This window comes from Ranitomeya imitator, chromosome 2, assembly GCF_032444005.1.
Source record: "Ranitomeya imitator isolate aRanImi1 chromosome 2, aRanImi1.pri, whole genome shotgun sequence".
Taxonomy (NCBI): Eukaryota; Metazoa; Chordata; class Amphibia; order Anura; family Dendrobatidae; genus Ranitomeya; species Ranitomeya imitator.
In genome coordinates, this window is record NC_091283.1 from 263420430 (window position 1) to 263438320 (window position 17891).

The 17891-nt window shown below is 43.6% G+C and overlaps 1 protein-coding gene across 3 annotated transcripts in view; it reads right to left on the reverse strand.

The window, feature by feature from the left end:
• Positions 1-2535: 2535 nt before the first annotated feature.
• LOC138663019 (zinc finger protein OZF-like) overlaps positions 2536-17891 on the reverse strand; it is a 49116-nt gene continuing 33760 nt past the window's right edge. The window contains exons 2-5 of one of the 3 annotated variants that reach the window (XM_069749068.1): positions 12834-12957; positions 12653-12750; positions 12364-12454; positions 2536-3937 (exon numbers count right to left, since the gene is read on the reverse strand). In XM_069749068.1, the coding sequence (XP_069605169.1) occupies positions 2919-3937; positions 12364-12454; positions 12653-12750; positions 12834-12957 (1332 nt within the window). In that variant the 3' untranslated portion in view covers positions 2536-2918. Of the gene's footprint in view, positions 3938-12363; positions 12455-12652; positions 12751-12833; positions 13261-17891 lie in introns of those variants that run through there. The other 2 variants (XM_069749069.1, XM_069749071.1) reach the window with 2 other exon arrangements.

A 17891-nucleotide genomic window follows, 5' to 3' on the forward strand; every position in this document is an offset into this window, starting at 1 on the left:
ATGTGCTGCTCCCATCCTGCGCCCCCATTCTGTCATGTGCTCTCATCCTGCGCTCCCATTCTGTCATGTGCTCTCATCCTGCACCCCCGTTCTGTCATGTGCTCCCATCAGGCGCCCCATTCTGTCATGTGCTGCTCCCATCCTGCGCCCCCATTCTGTCATGTACTCTCATCCTGCGCTCCCATTCTGTCATGTGCTCGCATCCTGCACCCCCGTTCTGTCATGTGCTGCTCCCATCCTGTCATGTGCTGCTCCCATCCTGCGCCCCCATCCTGTCATGTGGTGCTCCCTTCCTGCTCCCCCATTCTGTCATGTGCTGCTCCAGTCCTGCGCCCCATTCTGTCATGTGCTGCTCCCATCCTGCACCCCCATCCTGTCATGTGCTGCTCCCATCCTGCGCCCCCATTCTGTCAGGTGCTCCTCCCATCCTGCACCCCCGTTCTGTCATGTGCTCCCATCCTGCGCCCCGCTCTGTCATGTGCTCCCATCCTGCGCCCCTATTCTGTAATGTGCTGCTTGCATCCATATGCCCTGTAGGCTGCTCTATAAAGGTTGATGGCCCCCATAACATGCTCCATAGTGTTATATGCACCGTATGCTGCTGCGATAAAAAAAAAAGACATACTCACCTATCATCTCTGGGCACTGAGTGCCACAGTGTCTCTTCACGAAAATGGCCCCGGAAAGCACGGACTGCGCAGGTGCCGATTGCCGCAACTTCATGAGGGGGCGGGATTGTGACACGGCACTCGGCGCCTGCGCTTTCCGGTGCCATTTTCTTGAAGACACACTGTAACAAAATGGCACCGAAAAGCGCGGACTGCGCAGGCGCTGATTGCCGTAGGGTCTCTTCAAGAAAACGGCGCCGGAAAGCGCAGATTCCAGGAGCAGTAGGACATTCAGCGGAATCAGGGAGCGTGGGGACACTGTGGCGGTGGACTTCATCATTAGGTGAGATCATGATGCCGACATCGGTACCAGTGCGGTCCGTGCTTTCCAGTTTTTCTTTAAGACGGACACTGTGGCTATAATATAACGTGGGTGCAGCTGTGCAGGCACTTGCTCAGTATATAAAGTGGTGGGACAGTGACGCTCCCAGCGTTATATTATAGAGATATAATCAGTGAGACCCATACCTCTTTGTGTTCATCATCTCATTAAATACATTTACATTTGACCAGCTTAATTTTCCTGAAATTGTCTGCACCCCCGACACCCAATGTACGAAAGTTTCGCACGGGCCAACTAAATATATATATACATACATGCATATATACACACACACACACACACACGGTGGAACAAAAGTAGGTGGACAGAAAATAACATTTACCGTATATAATTGAGTATAAGCCGAGATTTTCAACCCATTTTTTTAGGCTGAAAGTTCCCCTCTCGGCTTATACTCGAGTCATTGTCGGCGGGGGGAGTGGAGCGGCGGCTGTCATATACTCACCTGCTCATTAAAGTAATTAATATGAACTCCACTTCCATAGGCGTGGAGTCGCATATTCATTACTGTAATGAGCGGTACCAGTGACCGCTGAACACCGGAAGAGCTGCGGGCGTCCGGAGACCATCGGACATGCAGGGACCGCATTGGGAGCAGATGAGTATAACAGGGGAGGGTGACATTTCATATTCACCTTTCCACCGCCGGGCGCCTCTCCGTCTTCCGCCACTTCTGGCTGTGACTGTTCAGGTCAGAGTGCGTGATGACGTGTTAGTGTGCGCGCTGCCCTCTGCCTGAACAGTCACTGCGGAGAGACGGGACGCTGAAGAGCAGTGGGCAGCGATGAGAGGTGAGTATGTCATTTTTTTTATTGCAGCAGCATTACATGTGGCACATTTTTATATGGAGCATCTTATGGGGCCATAATGAACTTTAATGCAGCATTATATGGGGCATATTTTAATATGGAGCATCTTATGGGGCCCATCATAAACTGTATGGAGCATCATATGGGGCTGCTGACTCAATATGGATATTCAAAAACACTTACCCTACTGATGTCTCAATTAATTTTACTTTTATTGGTATCTATTTTTACTTTTGACATTTACCGGTAGCTGCTGCATTTTCCACCCTAGGCTTATACTCGAGTCATTAAGTTTTCCCAGTTTTTTGTAGCAAAATTAGGGGTCTTGGCTTATACTCTGGTCGGCGTATATACGGTAGTTTGAGGTCTGGGATCTGCCAATATGTGGCTGGTTTTCTGACTGTTTCGGATAACATGATACATGATTTTAGTTTTTTTTTTGTCTAGTCTCGCTTGAATATAGGTCAATATTAAATAGTCTCCTGATGAGTCACCTTTGGTGAGGACGATGAAACCCGTAGAAACGAGAGGCTTGGAGAGTGAGTGTGTATACGTCACCTCACCCTATATACTGAACTGTAGGGTACATGTTTTTTCTATTATTCACCTACTCACTAATCTTCAGGGGCTGAATTATGGGTATAGTTTTACATTTGGAATGAATAAAGTTTATTTTTATCCTTTTGTCAGCAAACATGAGGAATGACAAGAGACAACCCGTTTAAGAAGATTTCATTTTGGTTACAAGTATTCCAATATTATGAACATAAAAAAGTCTACTCCCCTATGTGACATTTCTCATGTTTATTAACAGTTGATTTACAAGTAAAATATTTCCCACATTAAGAAAATGAAAAAGACTTCTCTGTGTGACGGCTCTGATGTCTAACAAGAAGCGCTTTCTGGTTAAAACATTTCCCACATTCTGAACAGGAAAAAGGCTTCTCCCCTGTGTGAGTTCTATGGTGTCTAACAAAGATGCTCTTTATAGGTAAAATATTTCCCACATTGTGAACATGAAAAAGGCTTCTCTCCTGTGTGAGTTATTTGGTGTGTAACAAGATTCCCTTTATGGTTAAAACATTTCCCACATTCTGATCAGGAAAAAGGCTTCTTGCCCATGTGAGTTCTATGATGATTAACCAAATCTGATTTCCTGTTAAAACATTTTCTACATTCTGAACATGAAAAAGGCTTCTCCCCTGTGTGAGTTCTATGGTGACTAACAAGATTCCCTCTATAGTTAAAACATTTCCCACATTCTGAACATGAAAAAGGCTTCTCCCCTGTGTGAGTTCTATGGTGAATAACAAGCATTGATTTATGTGCAAAACATTTCCCACATTCTGAACAGGAAAAAGGCTTCTCCCCTGTGTGAGTTCTCTGGTGACTAACAAGATTCACTCTATAGTTAAAACATTTCCCACATTCTGAACATGAAAAAGGCTTCTCCCCTGTATGAGTTCTAAGGTGTTTAACCACATCTGATTTCAGGTTAAAACATTTCCCACATTCTGAACATGAAAAAGGCTTCTCCCCTGTGTGAGTCCTCTGGTGACTAACAAGACTCCCTTTAAGGCTAAAACATTTCCCACAATCTGAACATGAAAAAGGCTTCTCCCCTGTGTGAGTCGTCTGGTGAGTAACAAGATTCCCTTTAAGGCTAAAACATTTCCCACATTCTGAACATGAAAAAGGCTTCTCCCCTGTGTGAGTCGTCTGGTGCCTAACAAGATTCCGTTTCTGGTTAAAACTTTTCCCACATTCTGAACATGAAAAAGTCTTCTCCCCTGTGTGAGTTATCTGGTGATTAACAAGATGCCATTTTTTTGTAAAACATTTCCCACATTCTGAACATGAAAAGGACTTCTTTGCTTTAGGAGCAGTTTGCTTTTTAATGCCTCTTTTGTGACTTTGATTTTCCTTAGTAGTCAGTAATGAATCAGAAGATGGGACCTGTTTCATAGGATCAGATGATAGATCTTTGCTGTGAATGGATGATGATCTATCTGGAGTAACAGCAATCACTTCAGTTGTATCTTGTAGGATCTCAAGATCATCAGATTTTAAAATTGAAGATGTCAGCTGTCCCTCTGATCTCCTGGTACAGTCATCTGCTAAGATACAAAACATTTTTTTTTAAATAAAATGTCCTCGAGTTTTATATTTTTGAACATTTCTACTTAAACTGTCCATAAAAATGGCAAGCTATGTAAAAAAACTTTAATTATTTACCAAGACAATGACAGTTCACAGTCTAATAGAAAACCTTGTTGGATGAACCAGTAGTGTGTGGTGTTCAACTGTTTGTTCATTCTGCCTCCCAAGTATCGAATAAAAAGAAACCAATCAATGCTATGTAGACAAAAATAATACCAATACTCATCTCACAAAAAACAAGTCCCCACTCAGGTCCATCATCTGTCAATGGAAAAACAGAGGTTCCCACACTATTAGTGGCTCAAAGGCTGATGAAAAGCAACAGAGTTCCTATAAACCAATCCAGCAAAATCCGCTCTCACTTCTGAGTCTTGCAGTGTGCTCAAACAACATTTAGGATCTCTGTATTAAGCAATATTATAGTGAGAAGAATCCACTTAATTTGTGGTGTATGTCTCCTGGAGCACAATCTGGGCACTATGTGCTGGGTAATAAAATGGCAAATGTCTAATTTTCATCCACTGCATGTTAATTTCCAGAAAGTGGCTGTGGAGTCAAAATATTCACACCTCCTACACATGTGGTCAAAATTGTTGGTACCCCTCATTTAATGACAGAAAAACCCACAATGGTGACAGAAATAACTTGAATCTGACAAAACTAATAAATCAAAAATGTATGAAAATGAACAAATGAAAGTCAAACATTGCTTTTCATCCATGCTTCCACAGAATAAAAAAAAACAAAAACTCATGAAATAGGTCTGGAAAGAAATGACCGTACCCTTAACTGCTTTGTGACCGCCAACGGTAGATAAACGTAGGCGTTAGCAGGGCTTTGTGCAGTGCCGACGTTTGTCTACGGTCAGTGGTTTTGTGATCATCAGGACCCCACATACCTTATAACGAGGTGTACAACGCATCCTGTGACCCCCGACCTCATCGAGACCTAATTGGTTCAGGTCCTGATGACGTCAGCATCACACCAGCCAATGAGCCAAATCACTAGGAAAGTGTATGGTAGCAACAAACTTTCTCGGGCGATCTGCCTCATAAAAATGCTATTTCTCCTCAGATCTCCTGTCAGTGAGAGATTAGAGGAGAAACAGTGTTAGAAGTGCTGCTGGCAACAGCTGTGTCAGTCAGTGATCGTTTTAAAAAGAAGAAAAAACAGATAAGGCGGGTTAGGATTAGTGCTATAGTTAGGGTTAGTGTTGGGGCTAAAGTTAGGGTTACTGTTAGGCTAAAGTTAGGGTTAGTATTTATTCTAAAGTTAGGGATAGGCTAAAGAATTAGGCTTTTCTCATTTATCTCGCCAATAATTTGGTCACGTCTGAGTTTTCTATTAGCTTGCTAGAGCATATTTTCCTACAAACAAATTTATATACATCCCAATTCATCAGTCAGAATCCATGATCCTATCATGCTAGGTCAAATTTATGGGCACCAACTAATGTCCTAGAAATGAAAACATTTTTAGGACTTACATTCGCTATGGGGCTTGTTAAAAAAACGAGCATTCGGTCCTATTGGTCCATTCGCCCTGTTCAAGCCTCCCCATTGTTTTCTGCAGTTCTTCCTAGGACCCGTTATGAAATGCTCATGTGATTTTGGCATTTTAACGACAATAGTCAATGCCTAACCAGAAATGACCCAGGACAGGACAGAAAATTCAAAATCAGACCAATCATCGAAGACTTGACAGAAAAGTACTTAAAGCTCTACACCCCAACAGAAAACATTTCCATTGATGAGTCCCTTGTAAAATTCAAAGGAAGACTGTACCTCAAGCAATTTATTCCTTCTAAGAGGGCAAGGTTTGGAATAAAGCTCTCTAAAACGTGCGAGAGTTCAACCGGATACACATTAGCTTTTCACATTTATGAAGGAAAGATAGTCAAGTAAACCCACCAGGATGCCCTACTTATCTGGGGACATCTGGAAAAATCGTTTGGAGCGGATAACTCCATTATTACAATAAGGCTACAACCTGTATGCTGATAACTACTACACCACTATACCCGCATTTAAAAGTCTGGTTGAACGTAACATGGGGGATTGTGGGACCGTTCGCAAAAACTGTCAGGGGTTTCCACAATTATTGGTCAATGCAAAGATCCGAAAGGGGCAGTCAGGGGCTTTACACAATGGAGAGCTGCTTGCCCTTAAGTAGAAGGATAAAAAAGATATTTTTATCCGGAGCTCGATCCACACAGATGCCACAAAGGCTACTGCAGACCAACAGGGATCCACTAATCCAAAACCTGTGTCTGTCATTGACTACAACAAATACATGAGGGGTGCGGACCTTGCAGATCACGTTCTACAGCCATACCAGGTATCAAGAAAATCATATACCTGGTATAAGAAGTTAGTCTTTAATTTGTTTCAGGTAGCCGCATATAATTATTTTGTGTCATACACAAAAGCCAGAAATGCAAACACTTTCCTTGATTATCAGGAAAAGTTCATTGAAAATCTTGTTTTTGGAAATTTTGTCCCCGCCAATCCTTTAGAATCTGAAGATATCAGAAGACTCACTGAGGGACATTTTATTGCACTCATTCCAGCAACTGAAACAAGAAAGAACCCCCAGAGAAGATGTCGTGTATGTTCCAAGAGAGGAATGAGGTATGATATCCGCTAATATTATTGCCCACAATGCCCATCATTGCCGGCCTTATGCCTCCATGACTGATTTAAAATCTTCCACATTCAAGCATTTGGTTTATTTAGCGACAGACACATTTGAGTAGAGCTGACTTAACAATTTCCGGGGGTAGGTGGGGGGATGTCACCAGAGACACAAGCTGGGCACAATATATTGGGCACTACAATGACATTTTTGCTCTAAAACTTCCACTAAGTGTTTCTGGAAATCATCCGTATAGGGAAAATGGTCACTATATCCATAGATGAATTCCCAGAGGTGTGTCATTTCCAAAATGGGGTCACTTCAGGAGGGATTCTGTGCAAAGTGCCATAACAGCAGAATCCCCCCTGAAGTGACCCCATTTTGGAAATGACACCCCTCTGGGAATTCAAAATGACATCCCTCTGCGAATTCATCTATGGGTGTACTGACCATTTACCTATCTACCTATTTTCCAATGTAAAATTTGGGGTTAAACAACATTTTAGTGGTAAAAATGTAATAAATTTTTCTTCACTGCCCAATGGTATAATTTTCTATGGAACAGCTGTGGTGTCAGTATGCTCACTGCACCACTAGAAGAATTCATTCAGGGAAGTATTTTGTAAAATGCAGTCACTTTTGGGGGCTTATGCTGTTCTGGCACCTCAGGGGCTCTGACAATGTGACATGTCACTCACAAACAATTCCAGCAAAATCTGCTTCCCAATATGGCGCTCCTTCCCTTCCGAGCTCTGCCATGCGCCCAAACAGTGGTTTACCCCCGCACATGGGATGTCGGCATAATCAGGGCAAATTGCACAACTTTTGGGATCCAATTTCTGCTATTACCCTTTGAAAAAAAATTAGGGTGAAAAGATCATTTTTTTGTGCAAAAATTATGATTTTTTATTTTCACAGCTCTATGTAATCAACTTCTGTGAAGCCCTTGAGGGTTAAAAGTGCCCACCACACATCTACATAAGTTGCTTGGGGGGGGTCTAGTTTCCAAAATGGGGTCACTTGTTGGGGGTTTCCACTGTTTAGACAAGGGCTAGCCAAACGTGACATGTCAACCGCTAATTATTTCAGCAAAATCTGCTCTCCAATATGGTGCTCCTTCCCTTCCGAGCTTTGTCATTTGCCCAAACAGTGGTTCACCCCCACATACGGGGTATCGGTGTGCTCAGGAGAAATTGGAAAACAAAAGGTATTATCCATTTTCTCCTGTAAAACTTGCGAAAGTAAAAAAATTAGGTCTAAATGACAATTTTTGTGTAAGAAAAGTATATTTCTATTTTTTCCTTCCACATTCCATTCATTCCTGTGAAGCACCTGAAGGGTTAATAAACTTCCTGAATGAGGTTTTGAGCACCTTGAGGGGTGAAAATTTTAGAATGGTGTCACACAATTTATATCAGAGAAATTTTACCACTATCATAAAGAAAAATATGTCAAAAGAAAACATTCTCAGAATCATCAGGATTCGTTGAAGCGTTTTAGAGTTATGACCTCATAAATAAACACTGGTCAGAATTGAAAAAATTGGCCCGGTCACAAAGGCAAAAACAGGTTCTTGCACGAAAGGGTTAATATTTTGCTGCACAACCTTTTGAGGCAATTACTGCAATCAAATGATTCCTGTAACTGTCAATGAGACTTCTGCACCTCTCGACAGGTATTTTGATCCACTCCTCAAGAGCAAACTGCTCCAGTTGTCTCGTGACTGAAGGTTGCCTTTTCAAGACGGCATGTTTCAGCTCTTTCCAAAGATGCTCAATAGGATTTAAGTCAGGGCTCATAGAAGGCCACTTCAGAATAGTCTGTTTCCCTCTTCGCCATTCTTGGGTGTTTTTAGCTGTGTGTTTTGGGTCATTATCCTGTTGCAAGACCCATGACCTGCGACTGAGACCAAGCTTTCTGACACTGGGCAGCACATTTCACCCCAAAATCCCTTCTTAGTCTTGAGATTTCATTGTACCCTGCACAGATTCTAGACACCCTGTGCCAGATGCAGCAAAGCAGCCCCAGAACATAACAGAGCCTCCTCCATGTTTCACAGTAGGGACAGTGTTCTTTACTTGATATGCTTCATTTTTCCGTCTGTGAACATAGAGCTGATGTGCCTTGCTAAAAAGTTCAATTTTTGCCTCATCTGTCCATAGGACATTCTCCCAGAAGCGTTGTGGTTTGTCAACATGTAGTTTGGCAAATTCAAGTCTGGCTTTTTATGACTTTTTTCAACAATGGTGTCCTCCTTGGTCGTCACCCATGAAGTCCACATACAACAACGGATGGTGCGATCTGACATTGATGTTCCTTGAGCTTGAATTTCACCTTTAATCTGTTTAGAAATTTTCCTGGGCTCTTTTGTTACTATTCTTATTATCTATCTCTTTGATTTGTCATCAACTTTCCTCCTGCGGCCACGTCCAGGGAGGTTGTCTACCATCCCATGGATCTTACATTTCTGATTAAATACAGTGGGGCAAAAAGTATTTAGTCAGTCAGCAATAGTGCAAGTTCCACCACTTAAAAAGATGAGAGGCGTCTGTAATTTGCATCATAGGTAGACCTCAACTATGGGAGACAAACTGAGAAAAAAAATCCAGAAAATCACATTGTCTGTTTTTTTAACATTTTATTTGCATATTATGGTGGAAAATAAGTATTTGGTCAGAAACAAACAATCAAGATTTCTGGCTCTCACAGACCTGTAACTTCTTCTTTAAGAGTCTCCTCTTTCCTCCACTCATTACCTGTAGTAATGGCACCTGTTTAAACTTGTTATCAGTATAAAAAGACACCTGTGCACACCCTCAAACAGTCTGACTCCAAACTCCACTATGGTGAAGACCAAAGAGCTGTCACAGGACACCAGAAACAAAATTGTAGCCCTGCACCAGGCTGGGAAGACTGAATCTGCAATAGCCAACCAGCTTGGAGTGAAGAAATCAACAGTGGGAGCAATAATTAGAAAATGGAAGACATACAAGACCACTGATAATCTCCCTCGATCTGGGGCTCCACGCAAAATCCCACCCCGTGGGGTCAGAATGATCACAAGAACGGTGAGCAAAAATCCCAGAACCACGCGGGGGGACCTAGTGAATGAACTGCAGAGAGCTGGGACCAATGTAACAAGGCCTACCATAAGTAACACACTACGCCACCATGGACTCAGATCCTGCAGTGCCAGACGTGTCCCACTGCTTAAGCCAGTACATGTCCGGGCCCGTCTGAAGTTTGCTAGAGAGCATTTGGATGATCCAGAGGAGTTTTGGGAGAATGTCCTATGGTCTGATGAAACCAAACTGGAACTGTTTGGTAGAAACACAACTTGTCGTGTTTGGAGGAAAAAGAATACTGAGTTGCATCCATCAAACACCATACCTACTGTAAAGCATGGTGGTGGAAACATCATGCTTTGGGGCTGTTTCTCTGCAAAGGGGCCAGGACGACTGATCCGGGTACATGAAAGAATGAATGGGGCCATGTATCGTGAGATTTTGAGTGCAAACCTCCTTCCATCAGCAAGGGCATTGAAGATGAAACGTGGCTGGGTCTTTCAACATGACAATGATCCAAAGCACACCGCCAGGGCAACGAAGGAGTGGCTTCGTAAGAAGCATTTCAAGGTCCTGGAGTGGCCTAGCCAGTCTCCAGATCTCAACCCTATAGAAAACCTTTGGAGGGAGTTGAAAGTCCGTGTTGCCAAGCGAAAAGCCAAAAACATCACTGCTCTAGAGGAGATCTGCATGGAGGAATGGGCCAACATACCAACAACAGTGTGTGGCAACCTTGTGAAGACTTACAGAAAACGTTTGACCTCTGTCATTGCCAACAAAGGATATATTACAAAGTATTGAGATGAAATTTTGTTTCTGACCAAATACTTATTTTCCACAATAATATGCAAATAAAATGTTAAAAAAACAGACAATGTGATTTTCTGGATTTTTTTTTCTCAGTTTGTCTCCCATAGTTGAGGTCTACCTATGATGTAAATTACAGACGCCTCTCATCTTTTTAAGTGGTGGAACTTGCACTATTGCTGACTGACTAAATACTTTTTTGCCCCACTGTATATGCAACTGTAGTCACAGGATCAACAAGTTTCTTGGAGATGGTCTTATAACTTTTACCTTTAAACTGTTTGTCTATAATTTTCCTTCTAATCTCCTGAGATAACTCTTTCCTTCGCTTCCTCTGGTCCATGTTGAGTGTGATACACAACACAAAAACAATGTAATTTATGAGGTGGAATGAATCCATGAAACCAGGGCTGGAGCCAACACATCTCCTGCAGGCAGGAATAAATGTATATTACAGCCATCAGTGTTGTGAATTCTGCTTTTGGGCTCCCTCCGGTGGTTGTAGGTGGTAATGCAGTTGTCCCTGGGCTGCAGTCTTGGTCAGGTGTATCTGCTGATTGCAATTCTGACTGGGGTATTTAGGTTTGCAGGATTCATTAGTCCTTGCCAGTTGTCAACGGTTATTGGGAGATGTTGGACCTCTGTCTGGTTTCTCCTGCTTAGCTGCCAATTCAGCAAAGACAAGTGTCTGTTTTTTTTCTATGGCACACATGCAGTGTGCTGGATTTTTGATTGTATTTCTGCTCTGTGTGTAGGATTCTCTGGAGTTGCAGATATACATTCCACGTCTGGAATTTTAGATGAATAGTTAGATGGAGGAATTTTTTGTATAATCTGCTGTGGATATTTTTGGAAGGGTTTTAATACTGATCGCACAGTATTCTGTCCTATCCTTTCCTATTTTAGCTAGAGTGGCCTCTTTTGCTAAATCCTGTTTTCTGCCTGTGTTTGTCTTTCCTCTCCTACTCACAGTCAATATTCGTGGGGGGCTGCCTATCCTTTGGGGTTCTGCTCTGAGGCAAGATAGTATTCCTATTTCCATCTATAGGGGTATTTAGTCCTCCAGCTGTGACGAGGTGTCTAGGGTTTGTTAGGTACACCCCACGGCTACTTCTAGTTGCGGTGTTAGATCAGGATTTGCGGTCAGTACAGTTACCACCTACTCCAGTGAAAGTTATTCATGCGGCTCCAAGGTCACCGGATCATAACACATCAGCCACGCACAGCTCAGAGATATATCATTGCACCGGTGTGATGGGTTTATGTAGATTATCACAATCCTCCTTGAAGTTAGTCGGTTTTAATACAAATTGAAAAGTCAGGATAAAGGGAAACTCTGCTATTGTGCAGAAATTCACACTTGGCCTCACTGCACATTTAATGTTGTCGCTCATAAAAGTGAAGTTTGGCCAGAAAGACTGGACCTGGTCTTGTAGGGACCATATGATCACATTCAGCAGCACAGAAGGGAGAGAAGGGAGATTCATCCGATAAGATCTCAGGGATCTAGGAAGCCAACAGCATCATTACCCTCCGCTTTCTCTTACAGGCCCATCATATTTTTCTTCAGGTGATTTTCTATCTTGTCAGCACATTCTACGTACGCTGTCATTTGGCTTTATAGTTTACAGATCTGGGCAGGTAACAGTGTCTCCTAAACCCAGGGGGTAGGTGGATCTACCAGATTGTAAGTTCTATAGCAAAGGGCTTTCAATGCCCAAAGTCATTAGAACAGTTTTGGGTGGAGGAGAATGTGGTTGTCTAGAGGTAAAATGGTGATCATGGTAATACGGCCGGACTACACTACCGATAAAGCAGCCACAGCCGGTGACTGAAAATAATATGTGACTTCTCTGCATTTAGTGGTTACTACTCACCTGGGTAGCCATATGTGGGAATCTCCTCTTTACACCGCTCATCCCCCCTCACATATGTCTCTGTAGTATTAATATGGGTCAGATCTTCACCCTGAAACAAATATTGTAAAAGTCACCGACAGATGGAGAAGTCACATCTATGATCAGCTCTAATCCTGCCACCTCCACCGTTCTCATTACACAAGTATAAAACATATAATACTGGTGGATAAAACAAGACTGAGCACAAGACCTTTACCGGCGTCTACACATCATAGTGGAGATCTCCTGACACCTTCTCTCCATCTACCTGATGATCCTGAGGAGCATTGGGATCTTCTTGTTTACAGTCCTGTGGAAGAAGAGGACAGGGACATCTCTCTGGTGTTGTCCTCTTACTGGATAGATCTGGAGGAAACACATACAGGGAGTGAATTCATTCTTTACATACAGATAATTATAGGCCGTGTGTATTTAGTCCTGTCTATTACCTGGTGATGTGAGGGGCTGGGGAACCTCCATTATGACGTTCTTGTACAGATCTCTGTGTCCTTCTAAATACTCCCACTCGTCCATGGAGAAATAGACAGTGACATCCTGACACCTTATAGGAACCTGACACATACAATGATACCTGTCATGATCCCAATGGCAGGGGATCACTAAAGGACAAGCACAGATACAAACAAGCTCTAGGGCGATGGAACCTGAGCTGACCGCGACCCTGAACCTAACACACAAATAAAAGTAGCCGGGGAACGTGCCTACGATGATCCTAGACGTCTCGCTCCAGCCGAAGATCTAACTTCCCCTATTAGTAGAAACACAGACCTCTCTTGCCTCCAGAAAAATCCCCCACAGAAATAGCAGCCCCCCACATATAATGACGGTGAAATGAGAGGAAAGCACATACGCAGTATGAAAACAGTTTCAGCAAAATGAGGCCCGCTAAAGCTAGATAGCAGAGGATACAAAAGTGAACTGCGCGGTCAGCGAAAAACCCTTCAAAAAACCATCCTGAAATTACTTGAACTCATGTGCCAACTCATGGTACATGAGGAGCAATTTCAGCCCACTAGAGCAACCAGCAGCAAGAATCACATATCTGCAGGCTGGACTAAAAACCAAATAAAGCAAAACACCAAAACAGGAAAATCCAAACTTAGCTTGACCAGAAGGTTCTAGGAGCAGGGAGCAGAGGTAACAAGACACACTGGATACATTGATAACCGGCGAGGAAATGCCAGCAAGGCCAGGTTAAATAGGAAACTCCCATATGCTGATGGAACAGGTGGAACCCAGAAACCCAGGAAAGACAAGTCACCCAGTACCATCAGTAACCACCAGAGGGAGCCCAAAAACAGAACTCACAACAGTACCCCCCCCTTGAGGAGGGGTCACCGAACCCTCACGAGAACCACCAGGGCGACCAGGATGAGCCCTATGAAAAGCGCGAACCAAATCATCAGCATGAACATCCGAGGCAACCACCCAAGAATTATCCTCCTGACCATAACCCTTCCACTTGACCAAATACTGGAGTTTCCGTCTGGAAACACGAGAATCCAAGATCTTCTCCACAACATACTCCAATTCTCCCTCCACCAGCACTGGAGCAGGAGGCTCAAGCGAAGGAACAACAGGTACCTCATACTTCCGCAACAACGACCGATGGAACACATTATGAATAGCAAACGATGCCGGGAGATCCAAACGAAACGACACAGGGTTAAGAATTTCCAAGATCCTATAGGGACCGATGAACCGAGGCTTGAACTTAGGAGAAGAGACCTTCATAGGAACAAAACGAGAAGACAACCACACCAAGTCACCAACAAGAAGTCGAGGACCCACGCGGCGACGGCGATTAGCAAACTGCTGAGCCTTCTCCTGGGACAACTTCAAATTGTCCACCACATGACTCCAAATCCGGTGCAACCTATCCACCACCATGTCCACTCCAGGACAATCAGAAGGTTCCACCTGACCAGAGGAAAAACGAGGATGAAACCCCGAATTACAAAAGAAAGGAGAAACCAAGGTAGCAGAACTAGCCCGATTATTAAGGGCAAACTCGGCCAGCGGCAAAAAGGTAACCCAGTCATCCTGATCAGCAGAAACAAAACACCTTAAATAAGTTTCCAAGGTCTGATTAGTTCGTTCAGTCTGGCCATTCGTCTGAGGATGGAATGCAGACGAAAAGGACAAATCAATGCCCATCTTAGCACAGAACGTCCGCCAAAATCTAGACACAAACTGGGATCCCCTGTCAGAAACGATGTTCTCAGGAATCCCATGCAAACGAACCACATTCTGAAAAAACAGAGGGACCAACTCAGAGGAGGAAGGCAACTTAGGCAAGGGTACCAGATGAACCATTTTAGAAAAGCGATCACACACAACCCAGATGACGGACATTTTTTGAGAGACAGGGAGATCCGAAATAAAGTCCATGGAAATGTGCGTCCAAGGCCTCTTCGGGATAGGCAAAGGTGACAACAATCCACTGGCCCGAGAACAGCAAGGCTTAGCCCGAGCACAAACCTCACAAGACTGCACAAAAGAACGCACATCCCTCGACAAGGAAGGCCACCAAAAAGACCTGGCCACCAAGTCTCTTGTACCAAATATTCCAGGATGACCTGCCAACGCAGAAGAATGGACCTCGGAGATGACTCTACTGGTCCAATTATCCGGAACAAACAGTCTCTCAGGCGGACAACGATCAGGTTTACCCGCCTGAAACTCCTGCAAAGCACGTCGCAAGTCTGGGGAGACAGCAGACAAAATCACCCCAACCCTAAGGATACCAGAGGGCTCAGAATTTCCAAGGGAGTCAGGCACAAAACTCCTAGAAAGAGCATCCGCCTTCACATTCTTTGAACCTGGCAGGTATGAAACCACAAAATTGAAACGAGAGAAAAACAGTGACCAACGAGCCTGTCTAGGATTCAGACGCCTGGCAGACTCAAGGTAAATCAAATTTTTGTGATCAGTCAAGACCACCACACGATGTCTAGCACCCTCTAGCCAATGACGCCACTCCTCAAATGCCCACTTCATGGCCAAAAGTTCCCGATTACCAACATCATAATTCCGCTCAGCCGGCGAAAACTTTCTAGAAAAAAAACGCGCATGGCTTCATCACTGAGCCATCGGAGCTTCTCTGTGACAAAACCGCCCCCGCTCCAATCTCGGAAGCATCAACCTCAACCTGAAAAGGGAGCGAAACATCTGGCTGATGCAACACAGGAGCAGAAGAAAACCGGCGCTTAAGTTCCTGAAAGGCCTCCACAGCCGCAGGAGACCAATTAGCAACATCAGCACCCTTCTTAGTCAAATCCGTCAAAGGCTTAACAACACTAGAAAAATTAGTTATAAAACTACGATAGAAATTAGCAAAGCCCAAGAACTTCTGTAGACTCTTAAGAGATGTAGGCTGCGTCCAGTCACAAATAGCCTGAACCTTGACGGGATCCATCTCAATAGTAGAAGGGGAAAAAATATACCCCAAGAAAGAAATCTTCTGGACTCCAAAGAGACACTTTGAGCCTTTTACAAACAAGGAATTGGCCCGCAGGACCTGAAACACCTTCCTGACCTGCTGAACATGAGACTCCCAGTCATCAGAAAAAAACAAAATATCATCCAAATACACAATCATAAATTTATCCAGATATTCACGGAAAATATCGTGCATAAAGGACTGGAAGACTGAAGGAGCATTAGAAAGTCCAAAAGGCATTACCAAATACTCAAAATAGCCCTCAGGCGTATTAAATGCGGTTTTCCACTCATCACCTTGCTTTATTCGTATAAGATTATACGCACCCCGAAGATCAATCTTAGAGAACCATTTAGCCCCCTTAATGCGAGCAAACAAATCAGTCAACAATGGCAAAGGATACTGATATTTTACGGTAATCTTATTCAAAAGACGATAATCTATACAAGGCCTCAAGGAACAGATGGACGAATATGTCCCTTTTCCAAGGACTCCTTAACATAATCCCGCATAGCAGTATGCTCTGGCACTGACAGATTGAACAAACGACCTTTAGGAAATTTACTGCCTGGAATTAAATTTATAGCACAATCGCAATCCCTGTGAGGAGGAAGCGAACTGAGCTTAGGCTCCTCAAAAACATCCCGATAGTCAGACAAAAACACAGGAATCTCAGAAGGAGTAGATGAAGCGATAGAAATCGGAGGTGCATCATCATGAACCCCCTGACAACCCCAGCTTAACACTGACATTTTTTTCCAGTCAAGGACTGGATTATGAGTTTGTAACCATGGCAGACCAAGTACTAGAACATCATGCAAATTATACAGTACCAGGAAGCGAATCACCTCCTGATGAACGGGAGTCATACGCATGGTCACTTGTGTCCAGTACTGAGGTTTATTCATAGCCAAAGGTGTAGAGTCAATTCCCTTCAAAGGAATAGGGACTTCCAGAAGCTCCAGACTAAACCCACAGCGATTGGCAAATGACCAATCCATAAGACTCAGGGCAGCGCCTGAATCCACATAGGCATCGACGGAAATGGATGATAATGAACAAATCAGAGTCACAGACAGAATGAACTTAGACTGTAAAGTACTAATGGCAACAGACTTATCAACCTTTTTTGTGCGTTTAGAGCATGCTGATATAACATGAGCTGAATCACCACAATAAAAGCACAACCCTTTTTTCCGCCTATACTTTTGCCGTTCACTTCTGGACTGAATTCTATCACATTGCATTATCTCAGGTGACGGTTCAGACGACACCGCCAAATGATGCACAGGTTTGCGCTCCCGTAAACGCCGATCAATCTGAACAGCCATAGTCATAGACTCATTCAGACCAGCAGGCGCAGGGAACCCCACCATAACATCTTTAATGGCCTCAGAAAGGCCATCTCTGAACTTTGCAGCCAGAGCGCACTCATTCCACTGAGTAAGCACCGACCACTTCCGAAATTTTTGACAATAAATTTCTGCTTCATCTTGCCCCTGAGAGAGGGCCAACAAAGCTTTTTCAGCCTGAATCTCTTGGTTAGGTTCCTCATAGAGCAAACCCAATGCCAGAAAAAACGCATCCGCATTAAGCAACGCAGGGTCCCCTGGTGCCAATGCAAATGCCCAATCCTGAGGGTCACCCCGCAGGAAAGATATAATTATCTTGACTTGCTGAGCAGGGTCTCCAGAGGAGCGAGATTTCAGAGAAAGAAACAACTTGCAATTGTTCCTAAAATTCAGAAAACGAGATCTATCTCCAGAAAAAAACTCTGGGACAGGAATTCTAGGTTCAGACATAGGAGCATGTACAACAAAATCCTGTATATTTTGAACCTTAGTGGCAAGATTATTCAGGCTGGAAGCCAAACTCTGGACGTCCATGATAAACAGCTGGGATCAGAGCCATTCAAAGATTAAGAGGAGGAGGAAGTAGCCAGGCTGCAATAAGGCTAGGCAGCAAACTCTGAGGGAAAGAGAAGGAAAAAAAAAAAAAAAAACTTCCTCAGACTACTTATCCTCCTACTTCAGCCAATACAATT